At 36.9% G+C, this 17,223-nt stretch overlaps 1 protein-coding gene across 2 annotated transcripts; it reads left to right on the top strand.

Moving 5' to 3' along the window:
• The first annotated feature begins 301 nt into the window (after window positions 1–301).
• snap23.1 (synaptosome associated protein 23.1) lies at window positions 302–16,944 on the top strand. 2 transcript variants are annotated; one of them, XM_008399170.3, is made up of 8 exons: window positions 302–461; window positions 7,724–7,838; window positions 10,869–10,910; window positions 11,242–11,290; window positions 12,665–12,782; window positions 13,337–13,498; window positions 13,575–13,719; window positions 14,642–16,944. In XM_008399170.3, exons 2-8 carry the CDS (start codon window positions 7,782–7,784, stop codon window positions 14,702–14,704), a joined length of 636 nt encoding a protein of 211 aa, XP_008397392.1. In that variant the 5' UTR covers window positions 302–461; window positions 7,724–7,781; the 3' UTR covers window positions 14,705–16,944. The 2 variants fall into 2 exon arrangements, with proteins under 2 accessions (XP_008397392.1, XP_008397391.1); XM_008399169.3 differs by lacking the exon at window positions 302–461 and adding an exon at window positions 490–647.
• The last annotated feature ends 279 nt before the right edge of the window (window positions 16,945–17,223 follow it).

The following is a 17,223-nucleotide window of genomic DNA, read 5'->3' as shown; positions in this document are numbered from 1 at the left end:
CTAATTATTACTAATAAAAGTACATGGCACATACAGTACGTACAGACGTAACGTAGTTTTTGGCATATTTAAGTAAACTTGTAACTTTAAATTTCGCGATTAATAATGAGCAACTAACTAAAAAAAATAGCTAAGACAAACACTTTGCATATGACTAACATGACAAGGAGTGGTAAATATAAAGTTAAATAAAAACTAATAAAACAGATATATGTATACTTTTAATGTGTTTTTCAAAAGTATTTTTCGATTGAGCACAAATTTAATAAAAAATGTATGCCACTGAAAACTTACGTGTATTTAATGAGTGGTGGTATTTCCGACGACACGCCAACGCCTCAACCGACATACCACTACATTCGCTTAGACGGCGGAGCTGAGTCAGTGGAGGAATCCAGGAGTGACCAGCGCCAAGTTTACATACCTTGAAGAAGGTGGAGTTTCCCCTCAACTGGTTAACAGTAAGTCTAAACTGTCTTGTCAAATACCTGGTCATTCTTCCCTTGTAGTTTGAGCGGTGTCGTTAAGTTAACAAGAAAGCGGAACTAGCCAGCTAGCTGGAGTTAGCTAGGTTGACGAGTTGCCCTACTCCGTCTCCTTTTCCCAACCAGGATACATGAGAACAACCACAGCATTTTTAAAAAAATGTAAGGAAATTTTGACACTTTTTCCCTCTCTCTTCCCAGAAGTATTTTTTGTGTCTTTTAAAAGTTCACTTTATGGACTTGCGTGTTCAACTTTTCTTTGTGTTGGGTGTGTTTTTGACTTTCCTGCTTCAGACTAGTTTGGTTAATATTTGTCGCACAGCCAAACGGCACCTGTTTGTCAAGTGATCGATACGTGACTGAATTGTTATCAGGTGCGTTGGTATTTAAATGTGGCAGTGGACCTAATTAACCAGCCTTATTTTAACCATAAAGCTTGTTTACCTGTGGAGGGGAAACATACCCAGGGCCCTAAATGTATCATCTGTAAACTGAAAAGTAAAAGTAAAACGTCCAGGCTGGCACTTTTCAGCATGATGTCATAGGTCAAATTGTTGCTCCATGATGGTGACTAACCCTGATGAAACATGAGAAACCCTACTTTTATGAAACTGTTCATTCTTTGAACAAATGGACACAGTGAGAGTAAAAAAAAAAGCTTTGTACAGAGTTGTTGCCTCAACGTGATTAGGATAAGAAAAGACGTCACTTTGTTCATCAGTAAGATCTGGAGGAACAAGTTTGGGCTGAAGAACAAGAAAAGCCTCTACCTGCTCAGGCTATTGTTTTTAATCCACTTTGTGTTGGTGCTGTGAAGACCTACAACATGAGTGGGTATGTCCTTAAGGCTTGTTAAATCTTTCCTCGTGTGTCTGCTAGTTTATTAAATTAGGTTGACAACAAAAATAATTAAAATCTGTCTTGTAACCTCTTATTTGAGACTTGTGCTTTTAGATTATGGGGAAAGGGGGGAAAACAACATACCAACGCTTATTGCGGTCATTATCAAAGTAATCATTATCTAAATGCAATTGTTTTTCAAAACATATTGTACTTGAAGAATAAACTAGAGCATAGTTACAAAAATGTATGTATTTTTTGTCCATTACTCTGTTTCTTGAGTTTGGAACTGAATGTTGTTGTAACGAAGATTTGATTAGTTTGTCCGGTTTCACCTTAAAAATTACAAATGTTTCGAATCATGTAGTTTTTATTTAAAACTGAAACTCCCACTGCTGCTAAATTATATTATTTATTCCACTTGTATCATTTACATTGTTTATTGTTATTTTGATTTGCTACATTGACTTAAGCAAAAAATATAGAATAAATTGCTAGATTTAGTTTTAAAGTAAACGGTATCATTGGGCAGATGTAATATTTTTTTTGATTATTGATCTTTATAGAATAACAGGTGTAAAACTGGATATTATTCAAGCTTTGTTTCCTGGACGCCAGCCTGCACTTGGCTGCTTGACAGAACCCCGGGCTCATAGCTTGCCAACTAAATTGGTGTTATTTTACTAAGAGCGATGGGAGGTGGTCCTGTAATCTCCACAGCATTGCTGTCCCTGTTTTTTCTCCTCCATAAACATTTCCAAACAGCCATATTTGTTTTGTGGTTAAAAATGTAGTAACCTTTGCTCATCCAGCTGACCGGCAGTGCACAGCAGCACGTTTGGGAAGCAAAGCTCTCTGCACAACTATACAAAAGACAATGTATCACATTATTATCAAATGGCATCAACTTGATGGGAAACGTTGAATGTCCGTGAAATATTTCCAAACAGCCAAAGTTGAACAAAAACATAAAAAATATAGCCTCTTTCTGCCAGCTTAGCTGCAGTGTGTAGGTAAAGAGGCTTCCCTCCTTGGTGTAATGCATGCTTTGAAAACATTTGTCTTTACAAACTTTACATTTCGATGCTGGCAATTGGCTAATTTTTGTATCTCAGATATGGATAATATCTGATCCTGCTGCAGTCGTGAAAGAGTAAATATTGATTTAGACGTTTTCCAGGTCTGGAGATGCACAGAATAACAATGCAGATAACAGAAAATTACTTGTATGTGTGTTTCCAGTCTTCATTATGTGACCTATTGTCTAAACCAGTGGTGATTCTGGAGGCCAACATACCCACCCGCCACCCACAGTAGCTTTTTAAACTCGTACAGTAATCATTTTAAACATGAAGGTAATGGGAAGAACTACTTATCATGTCTACAGTTTTGATGAGAGAAAAGCTCCAGTGATACAAGAGATTTTTGGTTTTGTCCTAAAGTTGCAAACTATGCAATTTTTTTTAAGTAGATGTTTTTCTTTTTTTATAAATGACTAAAGAAGTTGGTTACATTCATTCTACACGGTAAAAGTTGTTTAGCTTTGTATTAAAACCTAAAAGTATTAAGATATAGCCTCAAAATTCAAATTAAAATATTTTTTTAATCTGGTGTATATTTCTTGATGTGTAATTTTATTTTTTCAATGTTTCAAGCTGATTTTTAATTTAATTTTTTTTTACTATAGACTAATTTCGTTTTGCAAGTCTGAAGGCAAAAATGAGCCTTTGGATTGAAAACATTGACTTCTGGTGATTGGAAACCCACTCATCAACTTTACATTTCTGTGTGTATTGTGAGTTTATTTTATCACTATAAAGCTCCATATAAACACAGTTTATCTCCTTAATGATTATTAAAATAATTTCTCCTAACTTGTACAAAATCAGCTGAATGTCTCATTTTAAATTCTTGGTATTATTAAATTAATGACGAAAGGGGGAAGGCAAGTGATGGTAACGTGATCTGAAACTGATGGATGAATAAATTGTTGGTCAGACTTAGTTTTACGTCATTAAATCACCAGCAGAAATGATCCTGACAGTCCTATCGACATGTTCAATTTCTCGTGTTGCTCCTGATAAATCCGCCTTCAGTGTTATAGATATAAACTTCTGTCCGTGTCATACAGAGTGTAATGATCTGTCAGAAAAAAGCTCTCGAGTTTCTGTGAAACATTTGCTCTCTGGTCCAAGAAAAAGGAAAATAAGAGATAAATGTAGAGTCAACAACATTAAATCATTGAGCCGGCTGCCAAGCAGACTACCCATTTTTCCATCTTTTATTTATTTTTTTTTATTTTTTATTTTTTCCTGCTGTAGGTTTGACAGGAGATCTAAAATCTGGGGGCTATTTGCAAAACAGGAAAATGTCATTTGAACCCTTAAAAGAAAAAGCGCTGAAAAGAGCGGAAGAAACGCAGAAATGAATAAAGCGGTACTTCCTTTATGTTATCTAAAAACCTTAGGGTCAAATTGAGAGAAGAAAAAACTGAACTTGCGTATGCGTTTATGATCGACTGGTTCTCGTCCCTGAACAAAACGATCTGTGATGAATCTTAGCCCGTCATGAGCTGATTCTCATGTCACCTTTGTGCCGAGGCTGGTATTGTGCCAGTCATTTTAATGTCTTCTGTCCCACTTAAATAGTCTCTTCCTAGTGGTTTTGTCACAACACGGAACAAACAAAATCATTAAGCATCGCCTCAAAAATCCCAATGACGCCATACCCTTCACACCCGTCGGTTTCTGAATTGGGAAAACCATCCAGACAGCTAAACAATGTTTGCCTTGTGAAGTCATCATTTGACACTCATCATTTACTTCCTGACTAAAATAAATTTCTTTTTAGCAGTAAATCCTAAAAAAGTTAATTTGTAGTGAAACAAATTGATCAACTCTGCAGGAAGCTGCAGAGTTGATCATGCTTGGCTCAAGTGTCTGAGTCAGAATCGTGACGTCTGATTGGTGATCTGAACACAGAGCCTGCATTGAGCCGCCTAACATGAACTTATTGTGTTCTCGTATGATCCGCAGCCAGAAGTTATTAAACTGCTTCTGTGGGTGTCGGGCTTCAATAGTTTGAGACATCGTATCATTCTCAAGCACTGTTAAAGGAACCAGAGTTGCACCTTATTTGCATTTTAATGTCGCCATATATAATCTTGTTGTTTAGTGATCTGGTATGCAAATGCTTTCGTCACAATAAAAATAAATGAACGTGGTGTTAAAGTACCACAGCTGTTGCACAAAGAGATACTGAGAGTGCGTCATCTCTCATCTTAAAGGTACAGTCTCAGCTCTGCTTTTAATGACAGCTTTTCATTTGTAAGCCGTCGTAATGTTTCATTTGTTCATTTTTACGGCGCTTTGCAGGGGATTCTAAATCTTGGAGTAGGTCTTAAATATGAGTGTTACTAATTTATGTTGCAGAAAATGCAATGCAGGATTTATGAAACGGACGATATTTGGGTGAATCTGTGTTTCATAGAAGCAGCATGCTTCTTGGTTCCTGTTACACGAAGCTGCACATGCTGGATATAAAAGGAAATGAATATAATAATCTAAAATAGGTAAATAAAATAATGCTTGAACAAGACAAGTAAGCTACGAGGAAAATTAGAACAGTGTTCAGAGTTGAACCGAAGATAAAAAGAGCTGAAATCATGAATAATTAAACCGGTACAAGTCGCATTGGGAGACGCCACAACAATGGCTGTGTTTACATACACAACAATATTCTGACTATTGATCTTCTTCAAAGGACATATTCCGATTACGCTCTTTTTATGCATTTCACATAGTTTGTTTTGTTTGTGTTCCTAATTATTTATTAGAATATGAACACATTGCGTTTATGTCCCCTTTAAAATCCTGTTGTTTGGAGTCATGCAAAGCCTTCATCAAATCTTCCTCTAACACTCAGAGCTTTGATTGTGATTCTCACCCACCACAAAAGCTAGCCTCCTTCACAGCTGCCGTTTTAGTCTGATGAAGGTGTAAACAAGTCTGCATACCAGAAGTTTGAGTGACATGATGCCAGAAAGAGGAGAGCGAGCTAGATTATAGTTTAGCTCAGAGAAACTCGCAAAGATAAAAAAAAAGACATAATTATTTTGTTTTTATCTATAGAGATGCACCAATCAGAACCATTCAGGTTTTCCTTGATCAGTGATTACCAGTTAAATACAGCATTTAATTTTGTGCATTTTATCTGGAATTTTTAAAAAATCACAATGGTTAAGGAAGTATATATTAAATGCATACATTTGAATGATCTCATAGTTCCTTGATGCATAAATTTGGATGATCCACTTCCTCAATTTTTAATTTTTTTTAATCTTCTATCGAAGAACCTGGATTTTATTTTTTTTGTCTAATTTATTTTAGACGCGTAAGAAAATAAGATTATCAGTCTGCAAAGTGCCAGCCTTATCTGCATTTAATCTTGTGGTCGCAGCTAATCAAATATTTTTAGGTCAACATATCGAATCCTAAGTAACAGAATGAGTGTGCTGAATTTAGCAAAGAACTGCCTGTAATATTTGGTAGTTCTGCATATTGATAATATAGTTGGCTAACTGGAAGGACTGCAATTACCCATAATACCCAAAGCTGCTGTATGTTTTTCTAGCAGAGATGGCAAATCTTAAGGGAAGTGGTGGAGAGGTTATGTAATACTAAAGAAGGAAGACAGTCAGAAAAATGTGAGTTCATGGTAATCAGTATTCTCATAAGTTTGTTGAAAGTTGTTGTAGTTTCCACTAGCAGTTTTAAATTGTGTAATATCTTTACGGTTCCCAGCATTCAGTCTCAAGGTTTATTTCTTGACTTACAGCTTCAAGTCCTTTGCAGCACACATTATTCTGCTAACTACGCTGCATGTAAAATGTACTCTGTGTATTTCTAATGCAGAATGTGTTGAGCCTCCTACTGTTTCTTAAGAAGCAAACGTTGCTTTGTTTAAGTTTTGCATTTTTCTTTCCCTCTCAAATATGAGCTGAGTCGGCACTGAACATGCTACGATTCATTACCTTTGTCTAAAGTATTAGTCATCTAATTTGTCTTCCATATTTCAGGTAAGTCGTTTAGCAGCACCGCAGTATGACTTGCGCTTTTACATCACAGGCGAGCTTTAACTCGCATATTTCTAATCATATCGGTGTAAATCTGAGTTTTCAATCAGAAAAAAAAAACAATTTCCCCCTGTTCAAGCTGCTTCATTTATTCAACTGTCAAGTAATCAATTTAACATGAGACGAGATGGATAAGTGAACCTTGCATTTCCAGATTTCTACCCAGTAAGTGTTTGGAGCTCTTATCTGCTTAATAATTAATAGATACATTAAAAGTGAGACCTCAAGTCGATAAACCATCCCGGCTATCCACTGGCAGATATTGGTGTGCAGCATATATAAATATATTTGTATAAGCATATATGTCAGCTGATATGTTGTTAAAAGTCATGGAGGTCATGTGGATTTTAGGTAATTTAATTAAACTCTTTGATTGCGTTTTTATCTCCCCGCAAAACACTATCACTAGAGGAGTCTCATGCTTGTTTTTATTTGTATGTTTTTATTATAAAAAAATTTTTGTACATGTAGTGCTCACTCCTCCTAAAATATAAAAGCAGAGACTAGTACAGTGAGAGTATGAGACTCTGTGGTTTCAGGGTAAAGGCTTAGAAATGCAAAATATTAACTTCATTAAAAAAAGAAACGAAGCAAAAATTGTTCCTACGAAGGCAGAATAATGTACAACATATTCATTTTTAAAAAGTTTTATTGTATTTTTGTATTTGGAAAACAGAGACTCCCAAGTTGGAGATAAAGCAAAAAAAGTTTTGCCTTTAAAACATTTAGAGGTAAAACTGATGGCCAAATATACTACAGACAAGGAGAACCTGAATGCATCGTTCTTGGATAATAATCAAACATTCATTGCAGTCCAGGCAGCTCTTTTCAATACGGATTATGTGAACAACGATACTAAGATAATGATCAATAAGCAACATATTGTCCACTTCTAGTTATTACTTTTGTTAAAATAGTATAGAATAATAACTCTTGCAGGTTAAACAATTTGAACTGAAATATGGATTTTGTTTATTATTGTAGCATAATAGAACATTTTAGTGATTTTTGTAACCTTTAAACTATTGGCTGATGCTAATATGCCTGTCAGAGTTACACCTATGTTGCTCCTTCTAATTTCAGTTTTTTTAATGAAATGCTTAGATTAAAAATATTCATTTAACATGTGATGAGTTGAATCGATAATACGCATGTTTGCTGTCATACTTTGCTCTCTGTACTCATCGTTCTCAGGGTCACATGAATCTTATAAAAGTCACCGTTAACGGTAACTACTTACTGACCTGCGATCCTCCCTCTTCAGGCCGCAGAATATTGAGCTCGGAGCCACAGGCGGAGCCGCCAAACAGGACAGCACCAACATGGACGACATGAGTGTGGAGCAAATGGCTGTCAGAGCCAACCAGCTGACTGATGAGGTACCGAGTCCTGTTTTTTCCCTGTTTCTCTCTCGGTAAATGTTACATTTTTTGCTGAATGAAATGAAACCCAGAATTTACAGTTCAGTTGTGTGAACTTTTAGTGAACAATTTGCACACTAGCATTGCAAGAAAGTGAAATTGTCAGTCAGATTTATTTAAAAAAATATAACCCTTAGATGACAAACATAAAAACAGAAGTGCATGTTCATGTAGATGTTTGGCGAACCTTTTGAGTAGTTCTCTAAACAGAGAATACCAAACACAATAGCTATGCAAAGTAAACAAACGATCAGAACAGATGTTTCATTTTAGGAGCCAAACAAATTTACTTCCACATGGAAATGAAAGAAGGTGGAAAATATGAATATGTAAAGCAGAAGGCGTTCTTCTTGTGAAGTACTTGCGTAAACATAGGAAGTAGTGGTTCCAAGTAAAGGCTAAACAGTCCACCACCTACATCACTAAAGCTAAGCATTGATGAAAATGTATTTGTTAAACGGATCCAAAACCACATGTTGTCCTCATCTGGTAAAAGCAAAGGAATATGTGATCTAAATGTGCAAATTATTACAATTTAAATGTGGCCATCATTGGTAAAAAAAATCAAAACAACTTTATTATATTATGGAACAATATTTTTAGCCATTTGTTGCATAACATGACAGGGAGAAAAAGAGTAGCATGCATTTGAATTTAGCCCCTTCACTCTAATACACAATAAATAAAACATTTTGTTTTCAGAAATGTACTAGTTGGTAAATACATTTATGGTGTTTATTCTCGGCAGAAATTCAGCGAAAATATCAAAGGTTTGTTAGAGAACATTGGTGAATAAAAAGAATCGGCGGATAATTGAGGGAAAAAGCTGCGGAGATGTTGACGTTATGAAGCAATATCCTAACAGACTATCCTGTTGCAGACGGTTCAGTCAGGTGTGCAGAATTGGGATGGCAAACCTTGTGAGACACGGTCAGTAAAGATTATAAAACCTGGACAAGAAGAGCTTTAGTCAGAAAAACAGAAAATAACTTCTCACGTAACCTTTAACTCGCAGTCTACAATAAAACCTGGTTGTTGCAGCATAATGCTGCGGGGATGCTTTTCTTCTTCATGGACAGGGAATCTACGGCAGCTGTCAATGGATCAGAGCGAATGTGTTAGAGTGAGTTCATCCAAGTCCAGACCCAAATCCTGTTGAAAATTTCTGGTAAAGCAGAATATTGATGTTTACTTGCGGCATCCGTATAATCTTGGGGAGTTTGAGATATTTTGCAAAAACAGGCAAAATTTTCTAAAAAAAAAAAAAAAAATCTTCTACACATACAAAACTGACAGACATAAAACTAGATTTGCATCTAAATACAAATGCATATTACCATTTCAAAGAAATGTTTTCTTTTGCAAAACATCGACAAAAACACAACAAAATTTCTAATTTGCTGTCTGTGGTTGATGAACCACGTTTTGTGCTGGTTTGTCGAGAATAAAAAACAAACGATATGCATAAAAGAATAAGCTGAAATTTGTGACAGTTCAAGGTGTATGAATACATTTCAAGGCACATTTGAAAGGTTATTTAACTTTAAAAGTACAGCTTTTTCAATTTTTTTTGTCAAATTTAATGCTTTGTAATCCTGGCATATTACAGTCATGCTGTAGCTCTTTTTTTGTAGACGTGTTTCTGGTAGATGTGTTTATGAAAAGTTTTCATTGTAGCTTTTTGCCATCTCATTTAGGGTAAATAATATTTTCCCATTAAAGCTTTCCGACACCAGTGCTAAAAGCTAAGCTGTTCTATATCTAAGATTTGGGACGTCACGACAATCTGGCAACTTTTGGCAGCGATTTTCGGCTCAACTGGCCAAGTGGGAGGATTGCAGAAGCAATAATGTAATGTTCATCCGAACAAGGGATGTTCTGGCTAAGTCAACAGAAACCTGGCCGAGCTCAACACGTCCCGTTAGCCAATTTGTGTTTGCCTGTTTCTCAACCCGCCGATGAATGTATTCAGAGCAAACACAACGGAGAAAATGAGGAATCTGTTCCCGACTCTCTGTTGTTAACTAAGAATTAGTGATAGCAACTGTGCAGTCTTGTGCTAAGCCGCTGCAGTTCCTGGGATTCTGTGCAGCATTTCCTATTAATAGATGCATGAAGGGCGTAGCTTTCACCTGAACCGACTGCATTCCTTTCCACCGTCATTTCTTGACTCTTTCGTCTATTTACCTTTGTGTGAGTTTTACCTGATCAGTGACTCCAACCTGTTATGTGTTTTTCTTTTAGATTCAATCAATAAGAAAGTGTACATGATTCATTCTTCAAAAACAGAACAACTGTAAATGTTGTATTAATCAGCCAGTTGGTGTTTTGGTTATTTCTGTGCCCTTCCTATGAAAATCTATTATCACAAAAAGTTTCTATCTCTGGAGTTTGTTGGCAATGAAATTCAGAAATCTCTGCCAATGTTTATTAGTTCAGACCACAGGGGGACAATTTTAGTCTTCAGGGGCTGGTATTCTGAGTGTAATCCAAAATAATTTGCAAAAATCCTACCGAGTCTGCCAACTGGAATAACCGGAAAAGGAAAATCATGTTAAAATTAGAGGATTTCGGCTTCAGACGTTGTGTGCGGCTCCAGATAAAAGAGAGATTGTAAAATTCTGGGAAGAAGGAAAAAATAATCAAATCAAGTACTTAAAAGTAAATTGAGTATTTTCTTAATATGAATGTATTTTTTGAGGATGTTTTGGTAACACTCTATGTGATTTGGTGTGCATAAGACTGACATGTCACTGTCATACACTAGTCATGAACATGAAGGCGTCTTTATGAATGTCTGGCTGTTGTGACAAAGTGTCATTCAGTGACACTTTAATGCAAAGTTGCATTAAAAGTTCCAACTTTGCATGATTTTGGAATTAATGACACTTTAATTTCATCGCCATTAATGTCAGTTGTTTCAGTGACTGACGGTAAAGTTTTGTAATATTGTCCTAAAAATGATCTTGACTATATTTTCCCTTCCAGTCTCTGGAAAGCACAAGGAGGATGCTGCAGATGGCAGAGGAGGTGAGACGTTTGATGTCTTTATTCTTATTCTTTTGATGTTTTTAGTCAGGTCTTGTTTTATCTACCTGAAAGAAAATGTTCCATTTTGCTTAAAGGTGTTATTACACAAATAATGTAGAAAACTATGAATCTACCTCGTTGTTGAAACTTTTTTTTTTCTTAAAATGTTGTGTCCTACTGCTTATTTTAAAGCCTTTCATTTAATTAATTAATTTTTTTCTAACAAGGTCAAAATTGTTTCATTTTTAACACGACTCTTACCTTTTAATTATTCCCGTCTACTCTTATGTGAGGATGCAATCTTTAATTTTTCTTTTCGTTTCTTTTCCAGAGCCAACAGACGGGAAACAAAACCATGGAGATGCTCGACCACCAAGGAGGTGAGCTCACATATCGACTTTTCATCATTGTTGAATGCATTCTCTGATGCATAACTGAGATACATTTCCTCCTGAGGCAATACGGGTAATAAATGTTGGAATAAAAACTACAAGGACGTGGTTCCTTTTAAAAAAAAAAAACAACAAAAAAAGTGAGTGATGTTTAAATGTTTAACCTTTTTTTATGTGAGCACATAATGGCAGAGTAAAATGTTCTGTTTTCTAATCTACAGTTGATTTGTACCAGACTCTTCTCAAACAGGAGGAACGATAATACAACATCCAATTTCAGTAAATTTAAAATAACAAGAAGTAGGTGTAAAAGTTCTTCTAATCCACAGGGGGACGAAATTAAACATTACGCTCTCTAATGTATACACGACCCCTGCTGATATTTAGCTAAATGTCCCTTAGCAAAGTTGGCGAGGTCCAGGTGAATATTTGACTCCTTGCCTGGTCAGACATGAGTTGTGTAAATAGTTTTCAGCAGGTTTGAGGTCAGGGGCCTTTCTACTAAATGTAATCTTGTTCTCCTATTTTATCCTCTCAAAAACCCGGTTTGAAGTGTTTCTGTGATTGTTGTTCTGTTGGAACAACCATTAAGTTGTTAAATTAGATTTTGGAAGCTGGAAAGCGCTGCACTTTTTTCATTATTCTGGTACAACTGGGACCTAAACAGCTTCTCACCATGACCCTGCCTCAGTGACGCTTCGCAGTTGTTATACTGTTCTTGGATTTAAAAGCTTCGCTTTGACTTCTCCAGACATTTTTCTCTTGTCATTTCGCTCCGACAGATCAATCTTTGCATCATAAAACGTTTCTCCTTTTGTCCACTCAGGCAGCAGCAAACGGGAATCGTAACGATCTTAAATAAACTCTTCAATTTCTGAGAAAACTGTCAAATATTCACATCGGAAAATCCGTATCAGCATGGAAAATGCAAGTTGTATATCAGGCGAGAATAATTGCACTTAACAACCCCTCGTCTAACTATTGCACAAGCTGAAATTGCGATGACTTTTTCACCATGTGACCTTAAAAGTGCGGCAGAAGGCTACAGGAGCGTGCGTTTCCTTTGCAGCTTGCTCAGGGACATGTCAACACACCTTATAGGGAGTGTATGTTGTGTTTGATTCTGTTTGCGTTCCTTTTTAGCCACAATACACCAAAACTTGTGCATCGAATTCTTGTTTTGGAAATTCATCTCACCCCTTTTAAACTTCCAACCGGCTCTTTAAGTGAAGCGTAGCTGTACATTTATGCTACCTGCAGCCTTTCTTTATCAGTTTTTTTTCTTCTCCCATCGTAAATAGATGTTTTTTAACATGACGTTTATTTAAATGATTAAAATAACTTTGTGTCGTTCTTATTCAGAGCAACTGAGGAACGTGGAGCAGGGCATGGACCAGATCAACCAGGACATGAGGACGGCTGAGAAAAACCTGACGGACCTGTCCAAGTGCTGCGGCCTCTGCGTCTGCCCCTGCGACAGGTAGCCCGTCCGTTCCGCCGCTGCTTCCTGGTCTGGTCTCGCCTCGTCCCGCATGCCGCCGTCGCAATTATAACGTATCAAAAAGGGAGCGTGTGATTGAACTGCAAAGCTGCAGAAGGCTTCAAATTGCTTCGGTATTTACGCAGCTTGAAGCACTTCTGTGATGCTGGCTTGTTGAATTATTGCTGTTTTTTATTTTTTTGGGGTTTTTTTTATTTATAAATTGCAAATGTTGTTGATAGCAGAGCACTACTCAACATTTACCATAAATCTGCCTGGCAAATGTGCTCTTATAATGACGTTAAAAGGCTGCATTTGATTCTAAACACGGACAAAATCTTTCTGAAATGCTTTCGTTTTGGAAAAGAAGATACTTTGATTATCAAGGCATCAGGTAGGAAATCTTTTTCCTGTCATGCTTCATTGATTAGCATCTGCAGTAGCTAACAAATTATACCTGCTAAGAAAGAGCTACTCAGGTTTTGCGTGTGTGTGTTCACCGTAAGTTTTCACCTGGATTTTGAATCTTTTTTTTTTTTTTTTTCTGTCCCCAGGGTGTCATCCATCGAGAACGACTCTCGTTACAAACGCACGTGGGGCGAGGGCGAAGGCGACGGCAAAGGCTCCAACGTCGTCTCAAGGCAGCCTTCGGGCGTTCGCAACGGCCAGACCGCCCAGACGAACGCCGCCGCGCCGTCCGGCCCCTACATCAACAGGTAACGCTCCTCGTCTTTTCCCCGTCTTCAGAGATTCCTCGTATCCAAATACAAACCGCGGCGTGTCGTTGTGCAGAGTAACTAACGATGCGCGGGAGGACGAAATGGAGGATAACCTCCAGGCCGTCGGCGGCATCATCGGCAACCTGAAGGACATGGCTATGAATATGGGCAACGAGATCGACAAGCAGAACGCTCAGATCGATCGCATCAACGATAAGGTGAGTCTGAGGCCGATTACTGCGTCTCGTTTCTGCAACATTCTGCCATTTTTGAAGTTGCTTTCAAAAGATTGTGAAGTAGGTAGAGTTTAAGAGTTTCATCTATGGCCAATTTTTGATTTTAACAAACCCTTTTTTATTCTCGTCTAAAAAAAGAAATGACAAAATATTTTCAGAAAATGACTTTTACTTCAATCCTCCTTTCTGGAAGTTGTATGATTGAGGCTACAGGGAATTTGGCTTAATTTCAGTGTTGGCAGAATAAAAATGGAATTTTACTAAAAGAAAGTTTGAAAATTCTAAGAGAAAAAGTTTCTTTAATAATTTTTTAAAAATCTTGTACAGTTGCAACATGAGAATAATAATAATAATACTGAGAATAATTTGATGATCACGTGTTAAAAGATGAAATATTCCCGACACCAAAGTGTAACTAATACTACAATTTCATTCCCGAAATATTACAGCTGTAATGTTATAACTTTATAATCTATAAATCAATAATAATTTTAAAAAAATATGTAGCTTGGACCTAATATTTTGTTATAGAGTTGACCTGAATTCAAAGTCCAAATAAACAGAAACTGTAAAACAAGATGGCGGCTCTGGCTGAGCGTCGGTCGGGGGGGAATCCAGATTTTCCAAGAATTAAACCTTCAAAAACCAAAAATTCAATCAATTATTTATCACCCAGCAATAGCAGAAAAATAGGATTTAGAAGATTATCCTGACTTACGGATCAGATCATATTTTATAAACCTTTATCCGACTAATATTTATCTGTCAATTCAAGGGGGCAAGTAGCAGATCTTTGTTGGTTTGTCTCTACTTTTTGCTTTTATACAAAAACAATTTGTTCATGTATGTTTTTCTCTCTATTTTTTATTTTTATTTTTTTGTACTCTATACTCATTTTCTTCAGGCGGATATGACTAAAATACGCATCGACGAAGCAAACACAAGAGCCAACAAGCTCATCAAATAGACGAGGAAACCTCCTGCTCTTCTCACGCATCCACTTTGGGCCCGTTCTGCAACACACATTAAACACGTCTGCACAAACACACACACACACTTACCAAGATAAAAATGTAAAAACAAATTAGATCATGAAGACTTTTCACCAGGGTGCCTTTGACGGCGTCCGCCGCCCTGTAAAGTCATCCTAGACTGTCTGAAGTGGTGAGGGAATCAGAAACGTAACCAAAGAGGAAGCGACTGACTGAGCGTCAACTGCTGTTTGATACCAAATATCCCAACATGGCAGCAGAACACCAGGTCAGCTGGTTTCTCTCTTCCTCAGATGTCCGGTGTGTGTGTGTGTGTGTGTGTGTTGTGATGTGAATGTCCGAGGTCACTTATTCACACCTAGAGACTGTAATGAAATCTAAAATGGAAACTTCTTAAATTCTCAAATCCTAGGTTTATTGTTCTAATTGTTATTATTGTGTAACGAAGCTCATTATCACGTGTTGTTGTGATCTGATTATGCCTAATTTAATTATCCGCCAAGCAGAAATGAAGCGAGGATAAAGGTGTTTTCAGCTCTTTGTTCCCATGTTTTTGCCATTTCAGATCTACAGGCGTATCCTCAAGAAACTAGACATGGAATATCATTTGGGAATTTCATTTGAAAAGTGACACTCAAAACACACACATGTGGTATATTTCATAAAAAAAAAAAATCAATGCAGCTGATAGGATTTTTGATGCAGGTAATGTATGTTCATGGACTGAGCAGTATATGAACATAGTCATCAAAATTGAAATGCATAACTCTATGCCTAATGATGAGCTTCTTGATTTGAATTGGGGGGGGGGAAAAAACTTTTTAATGATGTATTTCTTGAAGATTCGCCTGTAAATCCTGTATCAAAAGCCTTATAAATCCAGAATGTTGCCTTTTTGGAGTGAATCAGGACAAAAATCTCTTCATGCTGGAATTAAAAAAAAAAAAAAAACAAGCTTCCCCATTAATTTCTCACATTTTGATGCTTCAGACTGAGGTTCTTGTATAAATATAATAATTTCCTATCATAAGAATTCATACCTACCAAATCCGTCATTAATTTATTAGCTCCTAAAGCAAATATCAACACTGAATTTGGGAATAGATGGCAGGGCTTAACCATTAAAACTTCAGCTGTGTTACATTTATCTTTAGGTTTTGTTTTTTTGTTTATTTTTTTTTTAGGTTTTTCTCTCTGATAGCAGTGTTGATGTAAATATGAAATACTCTCTAACTGTGTAGTCATTCTCTCAACCTGACTGCATTTTTTATGATGGTTTAATAAAGATTTATTGCTCCCTATTGGAGACTGAGCTCCTTCACAAATCAGGTAATGTGCAGAAAATTCACCTCCTCATACTCTGTAATTGCACAATCTGTAAACGTATATAAACAAATGTTCAGTCCTCAAACACATTTGTAATATTTTTTTTTTTCTGTATTTTGTTGAATATGTCACTCGGGCATTGTTTAATTTTATTTTGTGGTTTTCTGGGCGTATGCTGTAAGCTTTGAGAAGTTCAGATTCAGAAAGCTTTATGTTTTTTTTTTTGTTTTATAGTAATATGTGATCTTCCCCATATAAATTACAATTACTGTGTTGTAACAGTCATTGTATCACCTGCTGCATCCACTCGGTCTGTTTAAACAACGCCGCCGCTGCAAGCGTTATTGCATCCGACAATAAAACATTACCTCAGTTTATTTTTGTCAGAGCGGCCAGGCGGAGGGATTGCAGCTGGCAGCAGGATGCAGAAACATACGCGGTATGTAAATGAGCTGCTTAAGGTTGACGCTGGATGTATCCGGTGGGGCTCTGCCACCGTCGCGCCTAACGATAAGTAATAGCGCGCGCTGAACTCGTCCCCCATCAGCGTCTCCTGGCTTATTTGTTCTGAATAAAAAACAATTGTCTGCCTGCTTGGCTGCAGGCGTGCGCCTATCGAGTTTGTAAAGATTGACATAAGCTGTTGTTCGGTGCGCCGCGGCGCTCTAAGTGATCGTCCTCGGCTCGTTACCGGTGACTTGAGATCTAATTAGTCTGAAGCTGCCCGCCAGCAGTCTGCTCTTCGTGTCACCAACAGCTACCAGAATGTAAACATTGGTCTATTTTTGGTTTGTTCGTATGCAGCTCGACTTAACAGAAACTGGCTTGTTGTTTCACATCTGTCTCTATCACATTGTTTATACTCAATAAACTATACTCTGAAGTTTGATTTCATGCATTTTTCTTTTTTTTTTTTTTTTTAGGTTTTTTGGGTGGATTATTAGTCTTTTTATGCAACAGGCCATCACAAGGAAGTATGTAATGATGAATTGGAAGGAAAAAAATTTATTTTTCCACTTTTTTTTGTATGCTGAATTTGTATTCAGCCTCCTCACTCCAATACACTTAAATGAAATCTAATCTAAAGCTGGAAGGAGCTAAATACCAGACAATTCTTGGCTCTGCTTTAATGCTTTGCACCATTTTGTGTTGGAATAAATCTCTTAAT

Source organism: Poecilia reticulata, chromosome 22 (assembly GCF_904066995.2).
Source record: "Poecilia reticulata chromosome 22, P_reticulata-male-v2, whole genome shotgun sequence".
NCBI lineage: Eukaryota > Metazoa > Chordata > Actinopteri > Cyprinodontiformes > Poeciliidae > Poecilia > Poecilia reticulata.
Note: the sequence above shows the minus strand (reverse complement) of the source record. Positions and strands in the feature narration are given on the sequence as shown.